The sequence below is a fragment of the Verticillium nonalfalfae genome (assembly GCF_003724135.2).
Source record: "Verticillium nonalfalfae strain VnAa140/NRRL 66861 chromosome Unknown scaffold_35, whole genome shotgun sequence".
Taxonomy (NCBI): domain Eukaryota; kingdom Fungi; phylum Ascomycota; class Sordariomycetes; order Glomerellales; family Plectosphaerellaceae; genus Verticillium; species Verticillium nonalfalfae.
The window spans coordinates 62378-88674 of record NW_021167260.1 but is presented as its reverse complement, the minus strand read 5'-3'; the positions used below and the strand labels follow the sequence as shown (position 1 = coordinate 88674).

Genomic DNA, 26297 nt, shown 5'->3' with positions numbered 1-26297 from the left:
TTGATGTTTTTATGATCATGCTTCGTGCTGTCTTTCGTCTTGGCTGTTCTGGAGAGGCCCTGTCGGCTTCCTCGACGGTGAGCTTTCCGAATGCCAGGCCCACGACACTGGTGTCATAAAGGTACGGCATTCCGGGAAGTGAGGATCTGATAGTGACAGAACGTATCTCTCCAGTCTCGTCCTTGCGCGTCTGGCTCAGTCGACAGGTGACTGGCGAAACAAATGCATACACACAGCACTCAACAGTCCTAAGCGCCCCAAAGAACAAGTGGATACAGAGTTGGAATATGCAAAATGTCTCATAAATCACATGGTACGTTTCGTCAGGGTATACAAGAACTTCAACGCCGTCAAAAAAGCAAAAGGCCACGCCCCTGGAACGCCATCGTTCTGCCGGTCATATCCTAGCACCGTGATACACCTCACATTGACCCAAGGGGTCGCCCGACTCGGGGGTGGGGGGTCCGAAGGGCAAAAGGCTCCCCCCTCACCGCCGGAGGAAGCCCCTCTTGGCATTCCGCGACCTCTCACTGCTATACGCCTCCAGCTTGACCGGCACGAGCACGGCCTCGACGCTGCTCTTGCCGCCCTGCGCGCCGCGGATGCGCAGCCGCCAGTGGCCCGCCGAGATGACCCACTGCTCGTCCACGGCGGCGGCGGCGGCTGTCCCATTGCTGTCGACGCGGCGTCGCTTGCGCGGGCCGGCGACGTCCTCGGTGGCGGCGTCCACGGGCGAGGGAGGCGACGGGTGTGCCTCGGCCGGCAGCGGCAGGCTGTGCTCCTTGCCGTTGAGGGTGACGTCGGCGTCGTCCTCAAAGGCGACGCGCACGAGGTCGTCGGACAGCGGCGTGTGGCCCGGCGTCGGCGGCTGGCTGCTGCGGCCGCCGGCGGCCATGAGCAGGCCGAGGGGCTGGGTCGTCGGCGGCAGGTCGAGCTTGGTGGCGAGGACCTCGAAGAGGCGGGCGACGCGCGAGCGCGTGTCGCGAAAGAACTCGGCGCGGGGCCCGTCGGGCGTCAGGTGCAGCACGGTGGCCTCGTCGGCGGCAATCTCGAGGACGAGGTCGGCCGGGTGGGGGTCGGTGAAGGGGCGGGCGTAGGTGACGCGGCCCGAGACGGGGTCCTCGGGGTCCTGGTCGTTGGTGATGGAGATGCCGCTCTTGAGTATGTCCTCGAGGCGCAGGAGGATCTCGTGGCGCGCGCGTGTCTGGTTGTACGACAGGGTGTGGGAGATGAGGCGTTGCTCGAGGCCCTTGAAGTTGAAGTAGCGGCAGTCGCGGAGGAGGTCGGCGCGATGCGTCTCGTTGCGAATGTGGACGGGATAGCCGCTGAGGAAGTGAACGAGGTCTGCGAAGATGTCGGCCGAGCGATTGGGCACCGAAGGCGGCAGGATCGAGGGGGGCCGGATGAGATGCTCACGCTCGAGACCAGGGAAGAGGTCTTTCGGATTGGAAAAGAAAACGGCGAAGCCGAGGGTGAAGAAGTTGGGAGAGTTGCCCGGGTCGTTGAAGAGCTCGCGCGGGATCTGGAACTCGCGGTGGCCGATGGATATGAAGATGGACTCGTCAAAGAGCTGGGAGATGAGCTTGGGCAAGCTGTAGAACTGGGCGTCGGCAAACAGGCGCACAAAGTGGGTGCCGTCGCGCGGCTGGACGTGGTAGCCCTGGAGGTGAAGAGATATGTCGTGAAAGGTCTCGGGATCGCGGTCGATGTAGAGAGTGCGAATGGCCGTCGACAAGTCTTCGCCCGTCTCTTGCGCGCGCTTGATCTGGCAGTAGAAGTATTGCGAAAAGTACGAGGGTGCGTCGGAGGATATGGAGGCACCCGAAAGCTTGAAGAGCTGGGAGCCGATCTGGATAGGGAAGACACGCTCGTGGGGGAGGATGCGCGGGATCTTGATGACGTCCTTCTGTGTCGTTGGCGGACTGCGCGCGCGCGGGAGAGTGAAGGTTGTCGGCGTTGTCGAAGGCGAGGGATCGCCGCTGGGCGTGATGCCGTTCTGAGAGGCACCGGAAGCCATGGCAGGAGCGTCGACCGTTGTCGCGATGCTGAAGTCTAGATGCGCATCCGCTGTTGGTTCATGGCGTGTTCTCGCAAGGAAATGGAGGGAAGGACGCTGGCTCACCCTGGATGTTGCTCGAGAACGGATGGCCAAAGGTCATGGCCTGGCCAGAGTCAATGGGAACATCAACCTGGCTAGGTGGTGGCATTGCGATGGGGAGCCGGAGCTGGATCCTGGGCGATCTCAGCAAGTGCCTGAATGGCAAGCCGGAGCATGGCGTGAATGCGTTCGTCGCCGTATGCAGGGTTCAGGGGGACTTGACCTCTTTTAGATGGATATCTACACCATATGCATATGCCCTACCCTTGCCCCTCTCGACCCGATAAATCGATAAACTCCCAACTTTCACACTCACCAGCAGCCGGAATATCTTGCACGTCATCTGAACCTCAGCAAGCCCTCATCGAGCGAAGAGTGAGGTCGAGGGAGCTGAAGCTACGGTCTTGACCTTTTTCCGTCGGTGAAAAAGAACATGCGGACCTCGGGGCCGTAAAAATCCCGGGGACTACGGGGCCATCCTGAGATGTCGCTATTGTACATACAGCGCGGACGGATCCCCGAACCCCTCATTCTCGATCGGCCCGGCCAGGTCGACATACGTAGCAATCGCATTCTCGTCAATGACGAGAAATAGCTTCGCCATCGTCTGAAATCTCATCATTCACCTCTCTTCACAAGTGATCTAACTACTCACTACACACAACTTACACCAGCTCGACGCAACCCACCATGCCGCCTGTCGACAACGAGATCAACGGCAAGCTCGCCCTCGTCACCGGCGCCTCAGGAGGGTACCGCTCACACCGCACTGCCCCCATCTCTCTCTCTCTCTCTCTCTCTCTCTCTCTCTCTCTCCACGCGTTCCCTCAGGCTGACAAGAGCACCCCAGCATCGGCAAAGCCTGCGCAACAGACCTGTGGTCCCAAGGCGCCCACCTCGCCCTGACCTACACCACAAACCTCGCCTCCGTGACAGGCCTCGTGGCCGCCCTGCGCGCCGCGTCCCCCGACCGGCCGGCGTCCCACATCTCCGTGCACGCCCTCGACCTCGCCTCGCAGGCCAGCATCGAGGCCCTCTTCGCCGCCCTGTCCGCGCACCACGGCCGCCCGGCGCCCGACATACTCGTCTCCAACGCCGGCACCGCCGGCTTTGGCAACCGCGCGAACCCCCACCTCGAGGCCATCTCGCTCGACGAGTTCGACTACACCATCGCCATCAACCTGCGCGCCGCCTTTCTCCTCGCCAAGCTCACCGTGCCGCACATGAAGGCCCGCCGCTGGGGCCGCATCGTCTACGTCTCCTCCATCTCGGCCATTGGCGGCGGCATCAACGGCTGCCACTACGCCGCCAGCAAGGCCGGCCTCACGGGCCTCATGAAGAACCTCGCCGCCAAGCACGCCAAGGACGGCATCACCGTCAACGATGTCGCTCCCGCCATGATCGGCGACACGGGCATGATCCCTGACGAGAAGAGGGTCGAGGGCACCCCCGGCGATGTCAAGAACATCCCCGTCGGCCGCCTGGGCACGCCTCAGGAGTGTGCTCATGTCGTCACCATGCTGTGCCGAACAGGCTACATGACGGGCCAGAGCATCTTGTTGAGTGGAGGCCTCAAATAACACATTTCAGCTCGACAGGCGGTAGAGCAGGGAGGCGCCTTGTGTAGAATCCTTTTCATCAAAAATACTACCTAATGCTACTGTTTGGTTGCCCGCACTATCCTCGTAGGGCGTTCATCCCTGCGGCAGGGCTCTCCGTCTAGGATATTAGCCGGCGCACAACTCCAGCAACAGACGTCGCGAGAACATCTCCTTCACTACCTCGGAGATCGAGCTGTGCCCATCATTGCGGGCCACGGCGCAGCGCGGCCTCCCAGCCCCGAGGGCCACGCTGTCCCTCAGCATCATGCCACTCGTCCTCCTCCCGGTCTTCCACAACAACGTCGACGCTAATCGTCCTGAGGATACCGGTGGGAGGAGGGCTCCGGTGAAAACAACGAGCGCGTTGAACGTCCTGTCCTGTCGATTCCCGGTACCCAGGCACCCTGGCCCCCTGGATGATGAACATCGAGTCATGGGGATTGCCTTTGGTACTGGGTGCACACGACGCTGGACCGTCAACCTGGTCACTTTGCGCAGCATGGTTCTCCTTGGTCTCGGTCTCTTCAGGCTTAGCTGGGCTATTCTGGGCCTGGAGATTGGCAACGAGGAATGAAACAAGGAAAATCATGCTGGCAGGAGAGTCAGTCGAGTAACATTCCAAGAATCAAGTCTCACGTACAGAGCGGTGACGCTTGCAGCGACGCCAGCGGTGCGTCCCCTGTCGATATCATCGACATAGACGTAGACACCCCCGTAATTGGTGTAGACCTCGTTCCTATTGTCCTTATTGTATAGTTCGTCAGAGTGGACTGCCACATAGAAAGCATTCGAAAGGGCTTGAATGATGGCACTGCTTCTCGTCAGTCGAATCCAGGCGGCAGTCTTGGCAGTCGATAAGCACTTACAGCAGGTAATAGATGGCAACGGTAGCACGATGCCTGGTCGAGACCTGGATTCCTGCGGGGCCGCGTTTTTCAAGAGCAAAAGCAACGAGGAGGAGCAAGAATGTTGTCGCCAACAACACTCCATGAGTCCAAGAAAAGGCCACTGCTAATAGAGGTGCTGCTGGTGACGAGAGCCGACCGCAATATAGCGGCCAGAACGAGAGGACCAGGTAGGTGAGACCAAGAATGAGGGGCAGACCCAGGAAGCCACGCCAAGAGGACCCTGTGTTTCGTGAATTACTGAACAAGACGTCGACAATCGAAAGGATGGTCAGTCCTGCCGCTGTAGATGCGAAGAATTGACCGAGGTTGTAGTAAACCCACACCGTCCTCGACGCGACAGCGAAGCTGGTGAAGAGAGCAACAGCGATAAGCCCCGCGATCTAGCTATGAGTCAGTCAAACAAACAACGTCTTGATAGAATGGTTCCCTTCTTCTCGTGTTCTTACCAAAGCGAGCACACTCAAAGCAGAGTTCAGGCTGAGGATGCGGTGACCCCGACGTTTGGACAACAGAATTCTGACAACGAAGGACACAGGAGCGACGATCGCAGTGGTTATTGATGCAGCCAGCAGTACCTTCAGGGTAAGGCCTTCTAGGAATTCCCCATCGTATTGCCGGGCATAGATGAAGCTCGTCATGATGCCTGGCTCTCTGAAGTGAGGGTGATGGGGAGATTGTGGTTTAGTGATACTCCTGGCAATAGAGCACTGGGCCGGATGCCAGAGGAGGGAGGGACACTGTGCGATAGAGAGGAACGATGCCGTGGAGAGAATCGAATGCAAATCCAAAACAAATAGGCACTGATGCTGTCGTTGTTGTTCTTGTTCTTGGAGAGACGAAGCAGCCATCGACGGGCACACTTATTCGGGGGAGAAGTGGGAGAGGCGCAGGATGTTGTGAAGGAAGGACCTCTTCAGGGATAGGATGGAAAGAGCCAGCTCTCTAATCCGTTGCATGGCACCTGCCTCGACCAGTGCTGTCAGGTGCCTTCCTAGAAGGAAGGCGAATGTGATTTCAGCCAGGAAGGCACAGAGCACAACAGGACTGGGAGCCCGACGACTTCTGCCAGCGATGGTCGGGGGGATCTAGAATTCATGAGGTCGTAGCTTCAGTGAATGGGGTCGATTCGGTTGCGTGAGCTCCGGCCCAAGGAGGAAGAGATACAAACGAAGCTCTCCATCATGTCAAAGAGCGAGCCGTCGAACAATTATCTCTCTCCTCACAAGCGGCACAAAACGGCCCAAGACCAGCTTACAGGCTCTCTCAGGCTCATCGATACCACCTCGCCGCAGCCCCTACCTTAGCGAACCCTTCATCGCCAGCCTCCTCGTGCCGTCAACGTACGAGTGAAGCGAGAAAAGCAAGCCGCCAGATTGATCTCCTCTGGCCGACGTGTTTGACGGCGGTGCCGATGAGGCGTGGAGGAAAGCGGCTGGGGGGTGGCGGGTATGATCGACGGATGAGGGGATGCTTCCGGGCCCCTTCTCGAAGCTCTCGAGACGCGCCCTGTGCGTGACATTGATTCGGGGCCACGCACACAGGGCTGATCTTCAAGTATGACGAGATTACGTTGGGAGGGAGAGAGAGTTTTCTATATGTTGAGTCCCGACCAATCCTGGATCGTGGTGATGGGATTGTCACAAGCCACTTTTTTGGAGAGTTCCATCAAGCATGGAACTAAACATTAATGAATCTGCGAACGCGCATGCAGCGTCGTAATTCCCAATCCAATCATTATGCTCGTATACAGTTTTACATGCAATCTATGCTCGATATCCAGCTCAACAAAACTCAGAACCGCGCCTCAACCTTGGCCTGCGTGTCCTGCAGCGCCCAATCGCTGCTCGCCGTCCTGCTCCTGACCTTCTTGACTTCCTCCTTGGTGAACCCCCTCGCCTCGACGGCTGGGTTGTAGCCGAGGCCGTTGGCTCTGCCAACGTCCTTGTCGTCGGCGGCAGGGGCGTCAGCGCCGTCGGCTCTCTTGTAGACGGTGACAACAACGGCACCGCCGAGGCCAAGGTTGTGCTGCAGCGCGGCGCGCGTGCCCTTGACGGCGCGGTTGTTAGCCCAACCGCGCAGGTGCCAGACGAGCTCGGCGCACTGGGCGATGCCGGTGGCGCCGAGGGGGTGGCCTTTAGAGATGAGGCCACCAGAGGGGTTGACGACGTAGCGGCCGCCGTACGTAATATCGCCGGCGCGAACAAGCTCGTGGGCCTTGCCGGGCTTGGCAAGGCCGAGGGCGTCGAGGACGATGAGCTCGTTGGCGGAGAAGCAGTCGTGCAGCTCGACGACCTGGACGTCGCGGGCGACGTCGATGCCGGCCTCGGCGGCGGCGACGCGCACGGCGTGCTGGGTCATCTCGAAGCCCATGAGGTCGATGGCGCTGCGGGAGAAGAGCGAGGGGGCGTCGGTGGCCATGCACTGGCCGGCGATGAGCACGGCCTGGCTCTTGAGGTGGGGGCGGGCGTCGAGGAAGGCCTGCGAGACGACGACGGCGGCGGCGGCGCCATCCGAGGTCGGGCAGCACTGGAGCTTGGTCAGGGGCGCGTGGATCATGGGGGCGTCGAGGATCTGGTCGAGCGTGTAGACGTCCTGGAACTGCGAGTACGGGTTGCGGGTCGAGTGCTCGTGGTTGACGCGGGCAATCTCGGCAAAGTCGCGGGCCTCGGCGCCGTGCTTCTCCATGTATTCACGGCCGGCGTTGCCGAACATTTGCGCGGCGCCAGGGGCCTTGGTGATGCCACGCGTCTCGGCCATCATCTTGACGGTCGTGCCGGTGGGGTTCTCACGATCGTTGAAGAAGCTCTGCAGGCTGCCGGGCATCATCTTCTCAAAGCCGACGACGAGGACGCAGTCGGCAGCGCCCGAGCTCACGAACTGGCGGGCCATGGCGAGGCCGGTCGAACCTGTGGAGCAGTTGTTGTTGACATTGTAGATGGGAATCTGGGTCATGCCGAACTGGTAGAAGACACGCTGGCCGCATGTCGAGTCGCCGTAGCAGTAGCAGGCCACGCCCTGCTCGACATCATCATAGTTGATCTGGGCATCGAGCATGGCCTTGACGCCAGCCTCAAAACCGAGTTCGGTGTAATCGACCTTGCCACGGGGCTTGATGAACTTGGTCATGCCAACGCCGAGGACGTAGCTGGGAGCCTTGGGCTTGGGCGCCATCTTGTCGGGTTGTTGGAAGGGATGCACTGGCGATTGTGCAGGTGACCGTGGGTATGGCAAATGATTTGGGTGAAGATGTATAGTGACAAGTAACAAAGGGCGGGTGACAAAGTGAGTGGCAAAGGGGAAGCTGAGTTGGAACAGCGGCACGACGACTTGATAAACCGTTTGGCCTACCAAGCCTGGATGAGGTTCTCCAGCGTGACGGACCTTTTCCCCACAGGCGCCGGGACGCCAGGCCCGACTCGAATGATGCGGGGAGCCGAGGCCCCAACCGCCTCGCGACTCCCTCACGACTGCCTCGCCCCTGCCTCCCCCTTGACCCCGATTGTCCGACCTGTCCGACCTGCTGACGCTCTCCATCAGACAGGTGAAGCCCACACATGCCGGGGTAGCTGGACCAATCAACTGGCTTGCCGAGGTAGATTCCCCCCCACCTGCCTCCCCGCAGTCTACAGCGAACTTGCCGTTTGGGGAATCCATATCGTGGAGCCTGCCTTGGTGTGGGGTTCGCCTTCCTGCCACCATGATTCCTATGAAGGAAAGTCATCTCAACGACACGTGCCTGACACTGAGGAAGGGAGCCAATGTGAATACTGATGTTGCAAGCCGAGTAGCTCCTCCTTTTGCTGCTGCCCTAACGGATAACGCGACTCTGAATCATCGGCTCTTGGTGGCCATCTAAACTAAAGCAATCGCTCGCCCGACTCTTCCGCCTCTGCCCCGAGAATCTTGTGCCCTTGACGACTGCGTCACATGTACAAAAGTTGAGCCCTGTCGCTCACCCAAAAAAAAGTCCATTGACATAGAAGCAAAAAAGTAGTTGCAAAAACAGTCAACATGAATCGAATCAAAAAAGAAGAAAAAAAGGAAGTTGGTATCGTGCCTGCCTCCCTCGCCCCTCCAAAAGATATCCTGCGTGTGCTGGGTTGGATTCTATATTGTGCGCCAATCATCCGGCCATGCAAAATCGCCCCTTCTGTCCCTCTGTCTGGCTCTCTTCATCCTGCACCAATCCCATGGTGCATGTGAAAAAAAAAAAAGAAATCCGACCATCTCCAACAAACAATGCCTCAACGTTCGTATCAAACGCAACGGAGGAAAACGACCGCCTTGACGACAAACCACGGCGCTTCATGACGACCACAGCGGCATGATCTGGCCCCAGTACAGATCCCAGCTCGGGTCGAGGCCCTCGAGGTCCCAAATCATGCTCTCCTCATCCTGCGTCTGCCGTCCAGTCATCATCAGCCCAGTTCCACCCCTGCCAGAGCTTCCACCCCCGGTTTCCACTTACCGGCGCCGCCGCCATGCCGTTGGGGTGCAGCATGTAGTGTGGAGGCTGCTGGCCCGGCACCTGTGCCTGGAGATAGGGGTGGCTGTTGTTAATCGACAGCGGCGGCGGAGGGTGAGGCAGCGGGGAATGGACGAGCTCGGGGTTTGTGTTGGTGGCGCGCATACACGTCTCGAGCACGACGGTCAGCATGCGCCGGATCTCGTGCAGCTTCTGCTCGTGTGCCGTCGTCTGTACCGATGCGAGGACGACCGACAGGGCGACGATATCCTTGACGTCGCCGCCACCGACGTTGCGCATCAGCAGGTCCATCGACTTGTCGACTGTCTTGATGAGGCGCACCGGTGACCAAAGCGCTGGCGTTTCGGCCCGGTACGACCGCGCATCGTCGAACGGCTCCGGGGACAGCGCCGCCAGCTTGAGGTTGCTGTACGGGCCCGCGTTCGACTGGAGGCCGGCACGGATGTAATAGCACAAGCTCAGCGACGCCTGCAGCATATCCCGCTTGAGCACAAGGTGGTACATGTCACTGACGCTCTGGTAGTGCGCCAGCATCGGGTCGAGCTCGTCGAGGTACTGTAGGATCACCATGGACGACGAGAGGTAGGCCCGCGTGATCTGCGCCGGCGCATCCACCGAGCCCAACGCAAAGGGGCGGTACAGCGCCAGCAGTGGCCGTCGGATGTGCATGTCGAGAATGACCCGGCATCGCCACATCTTGCTTTGCTCGCTGTCGCTCAGCGAATTGTTCCGCGGGAAAAGATAGCCAATGTCCTCCGAGATCAGCTCGAGCTTGGCCCCGAGCTCGAGCACCTCGTTGTAGTCGCGGATCGAGTCGATGCGGTTGAGCATGTGCACCACTTTGAGGCGGATGCCGACCGTCATGGCCGCGTAGCATTGAATCTGGTTGTCTGTGCCATTGTCGATCGGTCGGCTCGGGGGCAGCTCAACCATCTCGGGGAAGAGCTCCTTGTCGTTGAGATTGCTGGGCGGCTTGCAGGTGAAGTCGCCTTCCCGGATCGAGCAGGGCAGGCTGCAGACGAGTGAGACGTGCAGGTCGAGTTCAAGGATGGAGAACCACATTCTCCTCCGCATCTCGGCCGAGAAGACGGGGATTTGGGGTTCGAATTCGGAAGGATCCCGGTGCATCCCCATCGTCATGGCCATGCGGAGAATGGCGCCCAATTGCGTCCACAAGACCTGTGGCCTCGCCGCCGTCATGCGCATGGCTTGCAGGAGAAGCATCTCCGTCTGCAGCGTCGTAAAGTCAATCAGTTGTTTGCCCTTTAAGCTGTGGAGCCAGGACTTGACCAGCTCGCAGGCCGTCGGGATGTGAACGCCGTCGAACTCGGTGCCAATGCTCTTGCGCAGGCCCTTTGACTTGGCCTCGAACCGCGAACCCGTGGCGCAGATGGCCAGAAGCTGGGGCAGAAATGTGTCGCCCTGCAGTTTTCCGTCCCAGTACATCTCGTACTGGGCCATGAAAGTGGGCATGTGTATGATCCTGTAGATCGTCTCCGTCGTGTGTATGTACGACCCGAGCAGCTTGTCGCAGACTTCGCGCTTGGGGAGGACGTGTTGCATTCGACCCCGCACCGGCGTCGTCGACTCGACGTACACCGTCATGGGCGTGAGCGACTCCTTGTACGAGTCGAGGATCAGCTTGTGCAGTCGGGACAGGGCTGACATGAGATCGCGAAACTCGGCCGAGTCAGCGTGGTTGGCCAAGAACTCCTTGGCCTCGTCAAACTGTGGGCGAAGGTCAGTGCGACTCCAACAGGCCAGCGGTGGACCACGCGACAAGGTTCGGCACGGTATGATCTCTTACCAGGTTCATGAGGACGCGCACACTGCTCTGGCCGAAGAACCGCGTCTGGAGAGCTCCTTGCTTCACGGTCAGCCCTCGTATCGTTGCCGGCGAGAGCGGCAGGCGGGGCATCTCGGCGGCCGAGGGACTCTTGATCAGCACATGGTTTTCCAGGCGATCGACTCTAGAGGCCAGCTCCTGCAGAGGCGACGCGCCATTGATATCCCCGTTGCGCGCTGACGAAAAGGGAGGGCCCAGGTTGGCGCTCCCGGCGTTGTTTCCTTGACCCCCCACGGGAGCACAGTTGCGCTTCGCCGGCCGTTGCGCGTCGCTTGGCTCAGCGTCGGAGGCGTCGGAGAGGGCAGACGAGTCGTGTTCTGCAGAGTACCTGCAGTTTCGATGCGATTTCTGGCATTGTGCGCACGGCAGATTTCGATCGCACTTGAGCTTGCGCTTGCGACACTCGGTGCACGACTTGACGGGTCGCGGTCGTTTGACGCTGCGGGCGGCCGAAGGGTTCGTGGATGTCGGCGTTGAGGCCGTCGCATGGGCCGCCGAGTGTGGCACCGGCGAGTGCATGGGCAGCCCTTGTGCATCGTAGGCGCTGCTATTCGGCGAGAGCCCCATCGGCGCAACGGCGGCGGCATGGGGAGCCAGACCAGGCGTGCTGTCGTCGGGCGCGTGGTTTGCCGACGGCGTCGTCATGTCGGTTACATATGCAGACATGCCTGGAGCCCTTTGACGGCTGGGCAGCCGTGATCTAAAGGTTTGCGACTGCAGTGTAGCAGTCTGGAGGCCCCGTAGGATTGCGCACGCGAGATGGGCAGCGAGCGCCTCAGGCTGGGCGACGGGGCCTGGCGGGGTGCGAGTTACACGGTACGGCTTCCCCCCCCCTCGTCCCCTCCTTTTCCCTCAATGAAGAAGGCTGTTGCTGGTAGCGTTTGATGAGCTGCGACGTCGAGCTTGATCATTGGGGTCCAGGATACAAAACGGGCGAGTCATTCGCTGGGCGCGACGATCCGAAGTAGTGGTTGGGGGTGTGGCACCTCGGAGCCCAAATCTCTGGGGAACCTGTGGGTTGCAGGAGGAGGAGCAAATCGAGTCATTCGTAGCTATCGACTGACTGTGCACCACCTACTGAGCCTGGACAGACAGGAAATTGTAGCTGCTGCGTTCGCCCGGAAAAAGATAGAGAAATGCGAGCGTGCGCAGTGCGTGTTCGCCGGTATTGTCGAGGTCGGTCGTGGGGGTCCGATGCGACGCGCGGGGCGATGAGTGTGTGATTTGCAGGTTTTGGAAATTTGGTGTCCGTCCTGGTTAGCAAGGGGGAGCGAGATGATGTATGTGGCGAGAGAAGAGGTCCCAGGACAAAGGAGCTTGGGAGAAAAAAAGACGGGATGGACAGATGAGATGACTGAACAAAGGGAGAAGCTTCCTCGGTCGAGCACGAGGAGGCGGATGATCCAAGCTCCTTCTGTCGTCGCGACACAGTTGGTTCTAAGTTGCCTTGACGAGGAAACAATCGGAGACGAGGTACAGAAGTACCAATCCCAGGATATGCAACAAGATGGCGCCAGCCAGGGCAAGAGAACGTAGCTCGACGACGGAGTGGTCAGCTCTGCGCCGGGGTTATGATGGCTCGATGGTTAGCGTTGCTTCACGCACACCACCCCCCCCCCCCCTATTTTCTTCCGTCACCACGCTCTTGCGGACGGTAGTGAGGTTCCTCGTTCGACATCCCCTCTTCCCTGGAGGTGTGCTGTGTGTGGTCGGTGAGGACAAGTTGCTACACGGGAATATCGGGCAGAAAAAAACACAGGTGCCGCTTGCGCCATGTTGGATGGCACGTCCGAGATGGGACGGCCAGGACCTGACATCGAGGCTGCACTGCCACCCCTGGCCCCCGGTCGCGGCTCCAACCGGTGGAACTGGCCAGACCGTATGCTGCCGTTCAGTTGACGTGACGGCGGCCTTCTCCAAGGCAATCTACATACATGTGTGCGCCTCCAAGCCTCGTTAACAAGCCCCCCGCGACCACCTAGGCACTAGAAACAGGGAATGAACCGGGTCCTCACCAGCCGGCAGCCCGCCTGCCCGGCTGGTCGCGCGCCTGTCGTCGTTTGCTGTCGGGGGAGGGGGGAATAACGGAAAGAGGGGCAGTCTGCCTCCAAGAGAGTCTTTTCCTCCTGATGCTCCTCGCGCACCCCCATCCACCCTTCCAAAGTCCCCAAATTCCCCAGGTCCGGCTTGGAGAAGGAAGAGTCTGAATGATCGGCCCTAGTCAACGTCGCTTAGCAGCGGGGCTGCGCCGAGAGTCACTATGCCTGAGCAAATCCAGAAGCCACAGGGTGCCAGCCTTCCGAAGATGTCCGTCCATCTTCCCTAAAAAGTCTCAGGAACAATAGGCAACCTGAACGCCACGCGATTTATCGGACGATGACAGCCTAGCGCGAGATGCGTTCCTTGCTTCATGCTGGTTCGATGAGAGGGAGAGACGCCGTTGCCTTTTCGAGAGCTTCGTTTCGTATGGTGGCGGATTTTGAAGCAGCGAAGCTAGGAGATTTCCGGGCACATCACGTCATCTCTGACGGCCTCGGCAGGCAGGTCGAGTTTGGAAGCCAACGCAGGATCCTGTCAATCAATGGCTTGCCGTACAACCATCTCATGCCGTGCCCCTGCTCATCTCGGGCGTGTTTGCCCAAGCAGACCTAGTCGCAGGGTCCTGCAAAAGTAATCTTTCTCCATGTCGGCCTTGACCACCGCAATTTATTTGGAACTACCAAGAGTTGCGGATCATAGGCCGGAGACTAAAGGATCTATAACCAAACAGAGATTGCGGAGAAGGAACAGCCGACAAGTCGGCCGAGAGGAGTATTCAAGATTCGGTCGTTTGGGCGGAGACGATGTGTCACTTTTTTGGTCGAGACATGATCGTCGCTTGAGACACAACTAGCCTCACGTCAGGAAGGTGTCCAAGCCCCCGGCTGTAGGAAACCAGCATTCCGCAGCTGAGGTGGCGCCCAGGACTGGTCTGTTTTCTGGACGTGTTCCACGGCAGTGCCAACTGCCAATTCGGCTCTTCCGTCTTCGCTTGCGCGCGTCGTCACAATCCGTAGGTCGGCCGAGAGAACAAGCGAGAGTTTCCAGAAGATCCACACAAGATCCGATATGCCCGATGCACAAACATTGGCTGTCATTATTGCCAGCGTCCTGCTCGCATTACCTGTCCACCTTCGTGTTTGCATCGTGGAACGGCACCATGAGAGAGAAGACGGAGGACTGCCCGTTCCACTACGGGGCCTCCGCCGACATCGCCGCCTACTGTGGGTTCCAGCACAGGGGAATGGCTGGAGACAAATGTCGCTACTACAGAGGCCGTATTCCCACGACTCTGAGCAGACAGGGAGATGACGAGCAGTACCGATGACAGGAGGCTGCGACAGGCCCACATTTGCCGAGTATCGAATCGATGCTCGAGGCAGGTGATGGACCAGGAAAGGGGGGGGGGGGACGGTAAATGGGGCGTGGGCCCAACACGGCAGCTCGACAAAGCTGGCGTCAGCAGCTGTCAAAACAAGGCGGTTAGGGTGGTGCTTGGTGCCCAAGGGGCACACCACTCGGAGATTTCCTTTGGTCATCGGTTCTGGAAGCCTAGAGGAGAAGACGGGTGAGATGTGATGGATGAAACGACATGGTGGCAACGAAGTGGTGTGGTGAAGTCGTAAAGCGACACTGAAGATTGAACTCTGCAAGCAGAGTAGAGAGATGTTGATACATGCTGAAAAGCTGTGAGGGGTTTCATAGTAACATGGAGTACGGCAAGAGATCGTGTGTGGTATTGCCTGGTATTGCGGTGTACAGCGGTTCGAATTGCAGTGCTGCGAGAGATGTGCAATGCATCCACCAAAAGCTCGTGGCCAGGTACAAAGAGATGATGACACATACGTGAACTGGTTGGTGCATCGGATTAACGTAAAACCGATTTACAGCTGGCCCCTTGACTTGGCAGTGGCACAAATGACCAATTACCGGAGCCTCCCATGTCAGCCTTGCAGCGGCAGTGGCCAAGGCTTATCGTTATCGCGACTTGAGCTTGCTCCGTGACGTGCAACTTGTCCTCTTTGCCTTTCCCATTTGGCCAGGTAAGCTTCGTGCCAATTGAGGGGCCACGATTCAATTCTTAGGTCATTTTTAGACGACGTTTCCACGACATTGCACCATACGTCGTCTTGGCTGCTGTCTTTATCTTCAGGGCTTTTTCCCTTCCGCCCTTTCCTCCTCTCTGCGTTGCTGTTCAATCAGCGCTCAGCACTCTGTTCTTTCAAGCGGCGTGCGCATCTCATCATCTCATTTTCTTGATCCCGCGATACCCTCTTGCATTTCGTCCTTCGACTTGCGCACATCTGCGCAAACCCACACCGCCACCATGGCTTCCCTTCGGTTCTCCCCCTTGACGTTGGTCTTGGGTAGTATCTTCTTCTTCACCTCACAAGTCTTTGCCGTCTCGGCCGTCCTCGGCGTCGACCTGGGAACCGAGTACATCAAGGCAGCTCTGGTGAAGCCAGGCATCCCCCTCGAGATTGTTCTCACAAAGGACTCGCGCAGGAAAGAAATCTCGGCTGTTACGTTCAAGCCCCCTCAAGGCGGCCCCAAGGCTGGCGTTTTCCCCGAGCGACTTTATGGCTCCGATGCCATGGCCCTGTCTGCCCGATTCCCCGCCGACGTCTATCCCAACCTCAAGACCCTTCTTGGCCTGCCCATCGGCGACTCGATCGTTCAAGAATATGCCGCCCGCCACCCGGGCCTGCAGATTGAAGAGAACAAGATCCGTGGCACGGCTGCCTTCAAGAGCAAGGCTTTCTCCGCCGAGGAGGAGGCCTGGATGGTCGAGGAGCTTTTGGCCATGGAACTCCAGAGCATCCAGAAGAACGCCGAGGCCACAGCCGGCCCCGACACATCTGTTCGCTCCATCGTGGTCACAGTTCCCCCCTTCTTCAGCCTTGAGGAGAAGCGCGCTGTTGAGCTCGCCGCCGACCTGGCCGGCCTCAAGATCTTGAGCCTCATCAGCGACGGCATGGCTGTCGGCCTGAACTACGCCACCACTCGCCAGTTCCCTAACGTGAACAATGGCGAGAAGCCCGAGTACCACATGGTGTTCGACATGGGTGCCGGCTCCACCAAGGCCTCAGTCTTGAGGTTCCAGAGCCGTACTGTCAAGGACGTCGGCAAGTTCAACAAGACCGTCCAGGAGGTCGCCGTTCTCGGCGCTGGCTGGGACCGCACCCTCGGCGGTGATGCTCTCAACTCCCTCATCGTCGACGACATGATCTCCCAGTTTGTTGAGTCGAAGGGAGCTCAGAAGATCTCTGTGCAGACCGAGGCTGTCAAGTCTCACGGCCGTGCCATTAACAAGCTCACCAAGGAGGCTGAGCGTCTTCGCCACATTCTCAGCGCCAACTCAAACTCGCAGGCCAACTTCGAGGGTCTCTACGAGGACGTCGATTTCAAGTACAAGATCGAGAGGACTGACTTTGAGAAGCTGGCTGAGGCCTACGCTGTGCGAGTCGGTACCGTCATCCAAGACGCTTTGAAGGCCGCCCAGCTCGAGCTCACTGACCTTGATTCGGTCATTCTTCACGGCGGTGCCTCTCGCACCCCCTTTGTCCAGAAGCAGCTTGAAGAATCTGTCGGCTCCGCGGACAAGATTCGTTCCAATGTTAACTCTGACGAATCGGCCGTCTTTGGCGCTGGTTTCCGCGCCGCTGAGCTGAGCCCTAGTTTCAGGGTCAAGGAGATCCGCCTGAACGAAGGTGCCATGTACCCCTCTGGCATTAAGTGGACCAACCCCAAGCAGAAGGAGCAACACCAGCGTCTTTGGTCGGCTGTCTCGCCCATGGGCGCCGCGCCGAAGGAGGTCACCTTCACCAACCTCGAGGATTTTGATGTCTCATTCTACCAGCAAATCGCCGGTGCGGAGCGTGATGTCAGCACCCTCAAGACGCAGAACCTGACTGAGACTGTCGCTGCCCTGAAGGAGAAGTACGGCTGCGAAGACAGCGGCATTCAGTTCAAAGTCGGCGTCAAGCTGAGCGGCGAGAATGGCGAGGTCAAGGTTGTGAAGGCGGCCGTTGAGTGCGAGGCTGAGGTCTCTGAGAGCCTGATGGACGGCGTCAAGAACCTATTTGGGTTTGGCAAGAAGGATCAGAAGCCTCTGGCTGACGGCGAAGCTGAGGATGTCGACTCAGCGGCCGATACGTCTTCTACCGAGTCTTCCACCACATCGACTGAATCGTCCAAGAGCAAGACCACGTCAACGGGGACTGCCGCTGGCGCCGAAGCTAGCGCTGCCGAGGCCAAGGATGAGCCCAAGAAGAAGCAGATTGTGTCCATCCCCGTCAAGTTTGCTCTCGAGGATACTGGTTCGCCCTCGCTCTCGAAGGAGGACCTCAAGAAGTCCAAGGACAGACTCCAAGCGTTTGAGGCTTCTGATAAGGCTCGCCGTCAGAGGGAGGAAGCCCTGAACCGCCTCGAGGGTTTCACGTACAAGGTCCGCGACTTGCTTGACAGCGAGTCCTTCGTGGCTGCCTCGACTGAAGAGGAGCGCACAACGCTGGAGACAAAGTCCAGCGAGGCCAGCGACTGGCTCTACGGCGAAGGTGCTGACGCGTCCAAGGACGAGTTCAAGGCCAAGTACAAGGAGCTCAACGATATTGTGTCGCGCGTGCAGAAGAGGGTGGAAGAGACCGAGACGCGACCCGAGCTTGTGAAGGCCCTCAAGGATGCGCTGGACCAGTCCACCGTCTTTGTTGACAAGATCAAGGATCAGATCAAGTCGTACGAAGAGTTCCACGCGGCGGCTCAGGCTGCCAGCTCTGATACGAGCACTGCCACTGAGGAGCCTGCCTCTTCGTCCAGCACTGACAGCGACGGAGTTGAGGATGATACCGCGACGGAGAAGCCCAGGGACATGGAGGACGTCATCAAGGAAGACGGGCCGATCCCCCCTCTGTACAAGATGGAGGATGTCGACGTCATTGACAAGCTCCACGAGGACATTTCATCGTGGATCACCGAGATGGAGGCCAAGCAGGCAGCCCTGCCCCCAACGGCGGACCCGGTGCTTCTCGCCAAGGACCTCAAGTCACGCCGTGAGAAGCTCGACAAGGCGGGTGTCGACCTAGCCATGAAGGGCGTCAAGAGCTTCGAGAAGAAGAACAAGAAGGCGAGCAACAGCAACAAGAAGACGAAGAAGACCAAGACGGCCACGGCGGCCACTGGCGACGCCTCAGATGGGCCTGAGCCGATCCACATCAACCTGGGCGAGGACGGCAAGGCGCCTACCGAGGAGGAGATTCAGGAGATTCTGAGGAAGCTGCAGGAGTCGCAGGAGCCCGCACGAGAGCGTGACGAGCTGTAGACAGTTGACCACTTTTTGTTTCCATTCCACAATTGTTCCCATGATAGACGAAGAAACACGTTCACGATGCCCTCTCTCACTTACTCTCCCCTAGTGCTACGTGTTGCTACTTGTTTGTGTCGTCCCAGCACATGCGAAGAATACCTGTGCTTGGTTCGGTCCTTGTGGCTGACTGTCCCCGTCTCTGTTTGTGTTCAAGTCCCGCGTGACGTTGGACTTGGCAGGCCACGGGCGTATGTGCTAGTGTATCTGTCACTGAGACGACGAAGCTGCGCCTTGCCCTCCCCCTTAATTGCTCCCGACTCACGATCCAGCAGCAGCACGGGGGTTCTTCGGTGCCGCCTGACTGGGCTGATGACGTTCTTTCGAGGCCTCGTGGCCGCCTGCCAGCAATCTGTCTGCCACTTGCTGCCCCATCACGGCGGGTGGACGCATCGGCCACGGGAACACGAGCCGGCAAGGGCAGCGCGCACGAGGTCCGACACGGCCGCTTTCTCTCGGGAGGCAAGTCGCACCACGAGGCAAGCACAGCGAGCTGGCAGCGTACAGGCGAGGGGAGTGAAGGCAATCGCAGCAAACGGACCATCGCCGAATTGCAGCCTCCTGGGCTCGTCTCTCCAGTCTTTCTGCCGCTCCGGAGGGCCAGCATATAGGCAGAGGGGGCTGGTCAGGGGTATACATATATATAACGGGACGAGCGGACGGGATCGGTTATGCAGTCTCGAACGAATCGAGCAAGCCGATCATCATCCATCTCATCTCTTCTCTCTGCCAGGGAAGCCAGGCTACTTACGTGTCACCGCCACTATGAGTTCTTTCAGAGTGGCCCTTGCGACGGCCTCTGTGGCCTCTTGCCTCATGCAGGCCGCGGCTGGGCTGCCGACGCTGGAGGACCGGGGGATCGAGGCCCGGATCCCTGTGACCGACAGAACCGGCCTGCATAAAGAGGCCTGGGGTGCGACGGCCTTTGCTGCTACCTATGCGCGATGGAGCAAGGAGGTGCCGCAGTCGCTGCGGAAGTATGTGAAGTGGAGCGAGGACCGTAAGTCTGTCGAGTTTGCCAGAGAGTATGCAAAGTGGTTGTTGGTGTTGACATGTGTAGCCGCTACACTCGAGGCCGAATCCATCTTGGACATTTTCTTCGTCTCCGAGCTCAAAGTGGGCAGCGCCCGGGAGCCCATCAACCTGATTCTCGACACGGGGTCTCCCAACACGCAAGTCCATCGCCCGAACACGCAAGTCCATGCGTCTTGCTAACACTCACATGGTCCAGTTGGATCAAGGCTGGCGACACCTCGGGCAACTCGATAGCCTACCACCCTGAAAAATCCGAGACAGCCATCGAGATTGAGGACAGCGAGTTCCGCATCCACTATGGTGAGTCGCCCGCTGGCCCCTGATGTAGGTAGTCGCAGCAAGAGTCTTGGCCAACCTTGCTGATCAACAAACCCCAACCTCCAGCCGACGGCGACTTCGCCTGGGGCAGCGTCTGGCTCGACACACTCGAGCTCTCGCCGACGCTCATCGTCCCCAACACATCCATCGGCGCAGCAACGTACATGTCGGACCGGCTGCGCGCCGACAGCGTGACGACGGGCCTCATGGGCATCTCCAAGGCGCTCGAGGCGACGACGCGGCCGCCGACGCCCACCATCATCGAGACGCTCTCGCTGCACCTGGCGCCGGACCAGCGCTTCATCGGCGTCGACCTGCGCGCCAACTCGTCGGCGGGGCAGTACACCTTTGGCGCGCTGCCGACGCGCCTCTACACGTCGGCCGACGTGCGCTGGGCGGCGCCCGTGCCCGACTCGGGCCACTGGGACTTTGGCGTGAGCCGGTTCCGGCTCGGCGCCATGGCGCCCGACGTCTGGGTCCAGCGGCCCTTTGTCGCGACGGCCGACACGGGCACGACGCTGCTCATGCTGCCGCGTAACGTCGTCGAGGTCTACTACTCGGCCCTGCCGGCGGCGCACAAGGCCGACGAGTACGGCGGCGCCTGGGTGTTCCCCTGCGCCGACGAGGCGCCCGATTTCGAGTTTTGGGTCGGCGACGGTGACGGCGAAGACGACGGCTACCGCGGGCGCGTGCCGGGGGCGTATGTGCGGTACGCGCCTGCGAGCCAGGACGACCCGGACACGTGCTTTGGGGGTATCCAGGACGTTGAGCTCATGCTGGAGGGGGTCGAGGACAAGCCGGATGCCATCTTTGGGGACGTGGCGCTCAAGAGCATGTTTGTCGCCTTTGACATTCAGGAGGGGAGGGTTGGCTTTGCCGACAAGGAGCTCGAGGTCTGCTCGTTTGATCGGAGCTGCCAGGGGAACCCACTTGACACGGGCGAGCTGAAGGGATGGGGGCAGTAGATTGGGGGACAGTGCTGTCTGGCGTCGTCTCTGTCTCGATGACGAGGGAGGGCTGTAGCCCGTCAGTACTAAATGAGACGCATTGTTTACCGCTTTCGCTTCCGCTTCCGTGAAACGAACTTCCTGTCGTAGTCATTGGGCGAGTTCGTCCTTCGACAAGCGACCTCGCCACTGGCATGTACACCAAAGCACTACACAAAAACAAATTAATGTATCAATTCAGGCCCGATGATCGGGCCCGTCGTGCGTTCTAAGCAAAGACGCGACGGCGTACCGTTTGTGCGCCAGCCTCCCAAATCCATCCCGTCGCTCTGATTCCATGACAACAATCAATGTGAACACCACTGCTACTCTGGCTGAACCGATCGTCCCGACGACAGCTGGGCAGGTGGTTTCTAAGCACGAGACCCGGCGTCGCGCGTGCCGATCCGCCTTCTCTTGTACGTCGAGCCCGTGTTCTCGTCGCCCGCCAATTCGTCCATGTCATCATCAGCCGTCTGCGCCGCCGGCGTGCTCTCGCCCCTAGGCGTCGCGGCCACGCTCGTGGGCCGCGCGCTGCCGCTACCCGAAGGTGGCAGCCCGCTGCGATCCCTCTCGGCCGCCCTGAGATCGCCCAGGAGCCGCTCCACCTCGACGAACATGATGCGCGAGTCGCGGACGACCGCGTCTTCGTCGACACGGTAGGTTGAGGGCTCAGCGTCGCCTTCGCCGTCCACCGAGGCCTCGCGCTTCATGAACGAATTACCTGGGCCGCGGTACGGATCCAGGTTGTACATGATGGCGTTGGAGAACATGTGGACCAGCTCGCGCTCCAGCTGCTCGCTGTTGATGATGGACTTGGGCGGCAACAGATCGCTGCTGATTGGGAGCCATAACGTCGGCGTGCCGGGATCGCCGTCCGGGAGCTTCTTGGCCGCTTCCACTGCGGCCCTGTTGCCGTGGGTCATGGCAGCCCGGATCGATTTTATGTCCTGCGGTTGCAGAATGAGGCCCTTGTAGCCTGGCGCGTCTCGCTCGCGAATCGCATGAGCAAACTGGTTGGCACAACGGTGGCTGCTGATCTGATCCAGGGCAGGGTTACTGATCTTGCCAAACTGACGGGTCCAGAGCACGTGTGTTGGCGTGCTCGCGGGTTGTGGCGGTAGTTCTACAGGGGATTCCTGACGTTTCCGCTTGTGTGCTAGACGGGACGACACGCTGCTGGGTGTGACGGCGTGTCGTCGGCTTGGGCCACTCTCATCGGCCGTCGTGTCACCAGCCTCATCTGGTGGTCTTGGCGTAGCCTCTTCGTTCTTAACACGAGGCGCCAGCTCATGATCATCCATGGACAGCTCATCGGCCTGAGAAGCCACGGACTGGCTTCGCGCGACGATGCGTGAAGGCGTCTCCTGTGCGGCATCCCTTTGCGCGTTCCGAGACGGCCTTCCACGTCTTGGTTTGCCCTCCTTCGTCTCTTTCGCCTCCTTCGGCACCGACTCGACAGATTTGGGCAACGGTTCTTGCTTTGGTTTCAGCTTTGGTTCCGCCTTGGGTGTCGCTTGCTGCGAGGGTGGTGCCTGAGATGGCGTGGGCGCTGGAAGACTGTCTGACGCAAGAACAGGACTGAGTGGCTCGAAGGCCGGACTAGGGACATCTCCAGACGGTCGGCCCTGCGCAGGTGGTCGTGGTGTCGAAGGGGTTGACTTTGCCGTCCATCGTGTGCCCGACCCGGTCATGATGAAGGAGGGGGAACTGGCCACCGGCGTCTTGGGCGGAACGAGACTACTAGGGGTGCGCTGCGCCGGAGATGGTGAAGCAGGCAGTTGGCCGGCCAAGTGAGCTGGGATGGCGGGCCTCGGAGGCTGGTTGGTGTAAGGTGAGCCAACGCGCTTCTGTGCGGTACCAGGCTGGGTCTGTGGGTGCGATGGGGTAGGCGAAGGACTAAATTGCTGCTGCACAAGTTGCGGCGTATGGCCGGTCTGTTGCTGCGTCTGTTGTGGTGGAGGCTGGACCACCCAGCCTGGTGGTGGCACCAGCGGCGGCTGCTGGGTAGCTGGAGTTGGAGCAGCTGGAGCTGGAGCTGCAGCGATAGGCCGGTTCTGAGGTGGGACGTAGCCGGTCGCAGCTTGCGTAGGGGTTTGTAGTGGTTGAGCAGAGGCGGGGCGTGCCTGTGGAATAGCCGGAGAGGGTACTGGGGTCGTAGATGGTGGTCTCTGAGGTGCCGCAGTGGGTTGAGTAGGTTGGAGACTTGGGGTAGCACGGCTGGCCGGATGTGCAGGTGGCACGAGTTGACCCCCAGCTGGCGGGGGAACAAGGACCGGCTGCTGATGCTGTAAAGGCGGCTGCTGTGGTCGTGGTACTTGGGCATTGGCGTGATGTACAGTCTGAGCTGGGGCTTGGACATGCGCCTGAGCCTGAGCTTGCGCCTGAGCCTGAGCTTGCGCCTGAGGTGCATTGGAAGGCTGCTGTCCTTGGGGTGGTGGATGCCAAGCAGCAGCCGGCTGCGCCTGTCCAGGTGTAGACGGCGCATTGGTTGCCGGTGGCTGTGGTTGCGTAGGGCGTCCCTGGAGCGGCGCCGCCGGTCCAGGGGGCTGGTATGGCTTCTCCCATTTGAGCGTGCTCGGGGTCCCAGGCTGGGGAATGGGCACAGGCACGGCCACTGCTGGTCCAGGCGTCTTTGGCTTTGCGGCATCTGGCCGTGGGGAGATGGCGGGCAAGGGCACTGGTGTTGTCGATTGCAGGCTGCGTGGCGGCGGCTGGCTGGCTCCCATCGGCTGGCTGGCTCCCATCGGCGGTTGAAGGACCTGACTTGGGGGACCTGTTGGCTTGAAAGGCTGCTGAGCCTTGCCTTGGGGTGCCAGGGACGGTGTCTGCGCTTGTGGTACGGCTGTTGGCGGCGGCGGCGGCGGGGAGGGTCCTGACGGAGGTGCCACATTGCGGGAAGGAATCTGGTGTTGTTGTTGTTGTTGAGGTCCGGGCGATGGCTTCGCTTGGACAGGGACAGGCGACGGTGTTGGTACTGCTGGCTGGATCGCGACGGGGCCTGGTGATGGCGCGGTATGAGGCGTTGTTGCGGGAACGGGACTGGGCCCCTTGGGTGGTTGAGGCGGGCGTTGAAGATCGGGCGTTGGTGTCTGCGTCGGCGTCGGCGTTGGTGTTGGTGACGGCGCCGGCACGGGCGTGGCATTTTGGGCCTGCGCAGCTGCTGGCAGGCGTTTCGCGTCGAGCCGGGCCTTTTCTGCCTCACGCTCGGCCTGCTCCAGAACATGAATCTCCCGCTGCAAAGCGACGGCTCTGCGCTCATCCTCCCTGATGGCCCTGACCGTCTGCTCCCGATACCTGGCGTAGAGCTTCTCTACCAGCACGGGGATCTTCCCAAAGTTGTCGATGACCTCCTTGAGCGACGGCAGAGGAGGGCTCTGGGCCTTTCGCTTCCTCGAGTTCGGCGACAGTGCAGGGTTGGCGTCGGAGTTCAGGTTCGGGTTGGCGTTCGCATTGGCGGCGGCGGCCTCACTCCTGAGCTCCTCCCGCACTAGGTGCAGGAAGAGCTGGCGCAGGGCATCAGGGCTGAGGCGTGCGGCGTCGTAGGACGCGTCATGCCGGATGAGAGCGTTCGCCTTGAGGAGATCCGAGACGCGGGCAAAGGCGGCGGCCTCGACGCCGTGGACAAGGAGGGCTTGGAACAGGAGCAGCGACTCGAGCGGGGTGTATGGTGCGGTATTCATGCCCCAGTCGGCGAGTCCGCCGCGCCGCTGCTGGGAGAGGAGGTGGATGGGCGCCACGATCTGTGGAGAGCGAAGCGAAGACAAGTCAGAAAGGTGTCATCATGGATGAGGAACGCGATGAGGCAACGAGGTTTGGAACGGAGTGGTCGACAAGACGTACTGGCTGCCGTTATGCGCTATGGGAGAAGTATTGATGCATCTAACTGCGCGCCTTCCGGAATCGCGGAGGGGGGGGAGGGGAGGGTATTGATGGAGCGTTTCGGATGGGCGCGCAATTGATGGATGATGATTGACGATGTGGTTTTTCGCGGTCGGCCTTTCGAGGTCACGTGAGACCGAGGAGATGAGAGATGGGATTTTCTGGCGGCGGCGATGGAGATGAATGTTGTTGCTGGTTGGTGGTTAGAGCTTGGAGCTGGAAGGCGGGTCGAAATTTGTTGCCAGGCTGAGGCTAGAGCCAAGCCAGGCAAGGCAGGCAAGGCAGGCAAGGCAGGCAAGGCAGCTCGTCCAGTGCACGAGGCGAGAGACGGAGCGTACGGCGGGCGGAAAATCCTGCGAAGGGAGGTGAGCTTAGGTAAGGCGGCAACCTTGCATGGCGGAGCCAGTAGCGAGTCATCAGCACCATTTCGTTTGATTACTAGAGGACACCATCTAAGATTGAAGCTGTGTAGATGCTCAGTATGGTGGTTGGCCTGCACCATTCATCTTTTTCACAATATCCTCGAACTACGCCGTTGCAACATCGGTGTTGTGGTTCTTCTCGGTTCATGCCATTCGCAGGCAGGCATCAGCAACAAATCACCCGAATGGTACTGCTGATGTCATGACTCTCTTATCTGGTCGGTACATGGTACCTTGCTTGCTATGCCTAGCCACAGCCACGAAATGGATGTCTCGCGGGTGATGCCGTCATGCGAGTCCCGGTGGACGCGGCGGATCGAGTGTTTCTTGTGTCCCGTGGGAGAATCACACGAGAAGCAAAGTGTCTTCGAGGTGCTCAATAATCATGTGTCGCAGACACGAGGAAGGGATCATGGTTTCTGTGGCCCTCCGGTCCCTGGGAAATTGACCATTTGTGTACAGCGCCTTGTGAGTTCATGCAGCGCACGCCCGTCCCAGCAATGGCAGGCGAAGACAAAGCACGATCTACCTGATTCCCGGGCTTCGAGCGATCTGCATGAGCATTACCTCAATGCACCTATGAGACGGCCTACTGATCCGGCCCAGACAGTGCTGACAGTGCATGTCATGCTGTCCGGTCCCTCGGCAGGGTGCACCATGCCCCCCCCGTGTTGCAGATGACAGCGAACCTTCGGGGGGGTGTCTTCCCCACCTTCGGGCAGCTGGGATGCACGGTGCGGGAAGCGATTCCAGGCACGCCCCGCGCATTAGGACGGGCAGCAGTGTCATGATTAGCGGCCAAACTAGCCGCCTTGGCTTGCTTGCCCCCGAAGCTGTAGGTCCCTTAGGTACCTACCTGGTGCCAAAGGTAGGTCGGTTACCTAGCTGCATTGAGCCCCTATTCGGCACTCGACAAGCTCCTCCCAGAGCTTGACGAAGCTGTCTCCGGGGAATATGCCTTGGACACATGAGAGAGGAGAGATACAGGTACAGCGTACAAGCATGGACCTGACGTTCATCTTCCCTTTCATCCTCATACATGTACAAGGCCCCAGGTCATCCAGACGGCAGCCCCCCCCTTGCCAAGGTAGCATGAATCTCCTCAGTGCATCTGTTGGCCCGTGACAGGGGCCCAGCTGATTGCTCTCCCCTCCCAAGTGACGGTTGAGGTGCTGATCATCCTGGTCTCTTTTCCCCCTCTAAATCCCCCAATCCCAATCAACCAAACCCCCCCATTGGGCCCCCTTTATCGACCCGACCCGAGCCACGACAGCCACTAGAGTGCCCCCTACCTTTAAGGTACCACTCACCACCTC

General features: G+C 59.8%; 8 protein-coding genes across 8 annotated transcripts; 3 read left to right on the top strand and 5 right to left on the bottom strand.

Annotated features, from left to right (window-relative positions):
* Positions 1–487: 487 nt before the first annotated feature.
* D7B24_005569 (uncharacterized protein) lies at positions 488–2207 on the bottom strand (the record flags this gene model as incomplete). The annotated part of the gene is made up of 2 exons (XM_028639719.1): positions 488–2052; positions 2123–2207. 2 exons carry the CDS (start codon positions 2205–2207, stop codon positions 488–490), a joined length of 1650 nt encoding a protein of 549 aa, XP_028495934.1.
* Positions 2208–2788: 581 nt separating this feature from the next.
* On the top strand, positions 2789–3678 carry D7B24_005568 (uncharacterized protein; the record flags this gene model as incomplete). The annotated part of the gene is made up of 2 exons (XM_028639718.1): positions 2789–2850; positions 2949–3678. 2 exons carry the CDS (start codon positions 2789–2791, stop codon positions 3676–3678), a joined length of 792 nt encoding a protein of 263 aa, XP_028495933.1.
* A 223-nt stretch (positions 3679–3901) lies between these two features.
* On the bottom strand, positions 3902–5245 carry D7B24_005567 (uncharacterized protein; the record flags this gene model as incomplete). The annotated part of the gene is made up of 4 exons (XM_028639717.1): positions 3902–4289; positions 4340–4510; positions 4566–4987; positions 5054–5245. 4 exons carry the CDS (start codon positions 5243–5245, stop codon positions 3902–3904), a joined length of 1173 nt encoding a protein of 390 aa, XP_028495932.1.
* Positions 5246–6398: 1153 nt separating this feature from the next.
* Positions 6399–7778, bottom strand: D7B24_005566 (uncharacterized protein; the record flags this gene model as incomplete). The annotated part of the gene is made up of 1 exon (XM_028639716.1): positions 6399–7778. The coding sequence occupies one exon, from the start codon at positions 7776–7778 to the stop codon at positions 6399–6401; it is 1380 nt and encodes a 459-aa protein (XP_028495931.1).
* A 1134-nt stretch (positions 7779–8912) lies between these two features.
* D7B24_005565 (uncharacterized protein) lies at positions 8913–11584 on the bottom strand (the record flags this gene model as incomplete). Its single annotated transcript, XM_028639715.1, has 4 exons — positions 8913–9008; positions 9076–10821; positions 10901–11267; positions 11322–11584. The coding sequence occupies 4 exons, from the start codon at positions 11582–11584 to the stop codon at positions 8913–8915; spliced, it is 2472 nt and encodes an 823-aa protein (XP_028495930.1).
* Positions 11585–15305: 3721 nt separating this feature from the next.
* On the top strand, positions 15306–18296 carry LHS1 (lumenal Hsp70 protein; the record flags this gene model as incomplete). The annotated part of the gene is made up of 1 exon (XM_028639714.1): positions 15306–18296. One exon carries the CDS (start codon positions 15306–15308, stop codon positions 18294–18296), a length of 2991 nt encoding a protein of 996 aa, XP_028495929.1.
* An 807-nt stretch (positions 18297–19103) lies between these two features.
* D7B24_005563 (uncharacterized protein) lies at positions 19104–20656 on the top strand (the record flags this gene model as incomplete). Its single annotated transcript, XM_028639713.1, has 4 exons — positions 19104–19338; positions 19399–19498; positions 19570–19673; positions 19758–20656. 4 exons carry the CDS (start codon positions 19104–19106, stop codon positions 20654–20656), a joined length of 1338 nt encoding a protein of 445 aa, XP_028495928.1.
* Positions 20657–21051: 395 nt separating this feature from the next.
* Positions 21052–25395, bottom strand: D7B24_005562 (uncharacterized protein; the record flags this gene model as incomplete). Its single annotated transcript, XM_028639712.1, has 2 exons — positions 21052–24420; positions 25333–25395. 2 exons carry the CDS (start codon positions 25393–25395, stop codon positions 21052–21054), a joined length of 3432 nt encoding a protein of 1143 aa, XP_028495927.1.
* Positions 25396–26297: the final 902 nt, after the last annotated feature.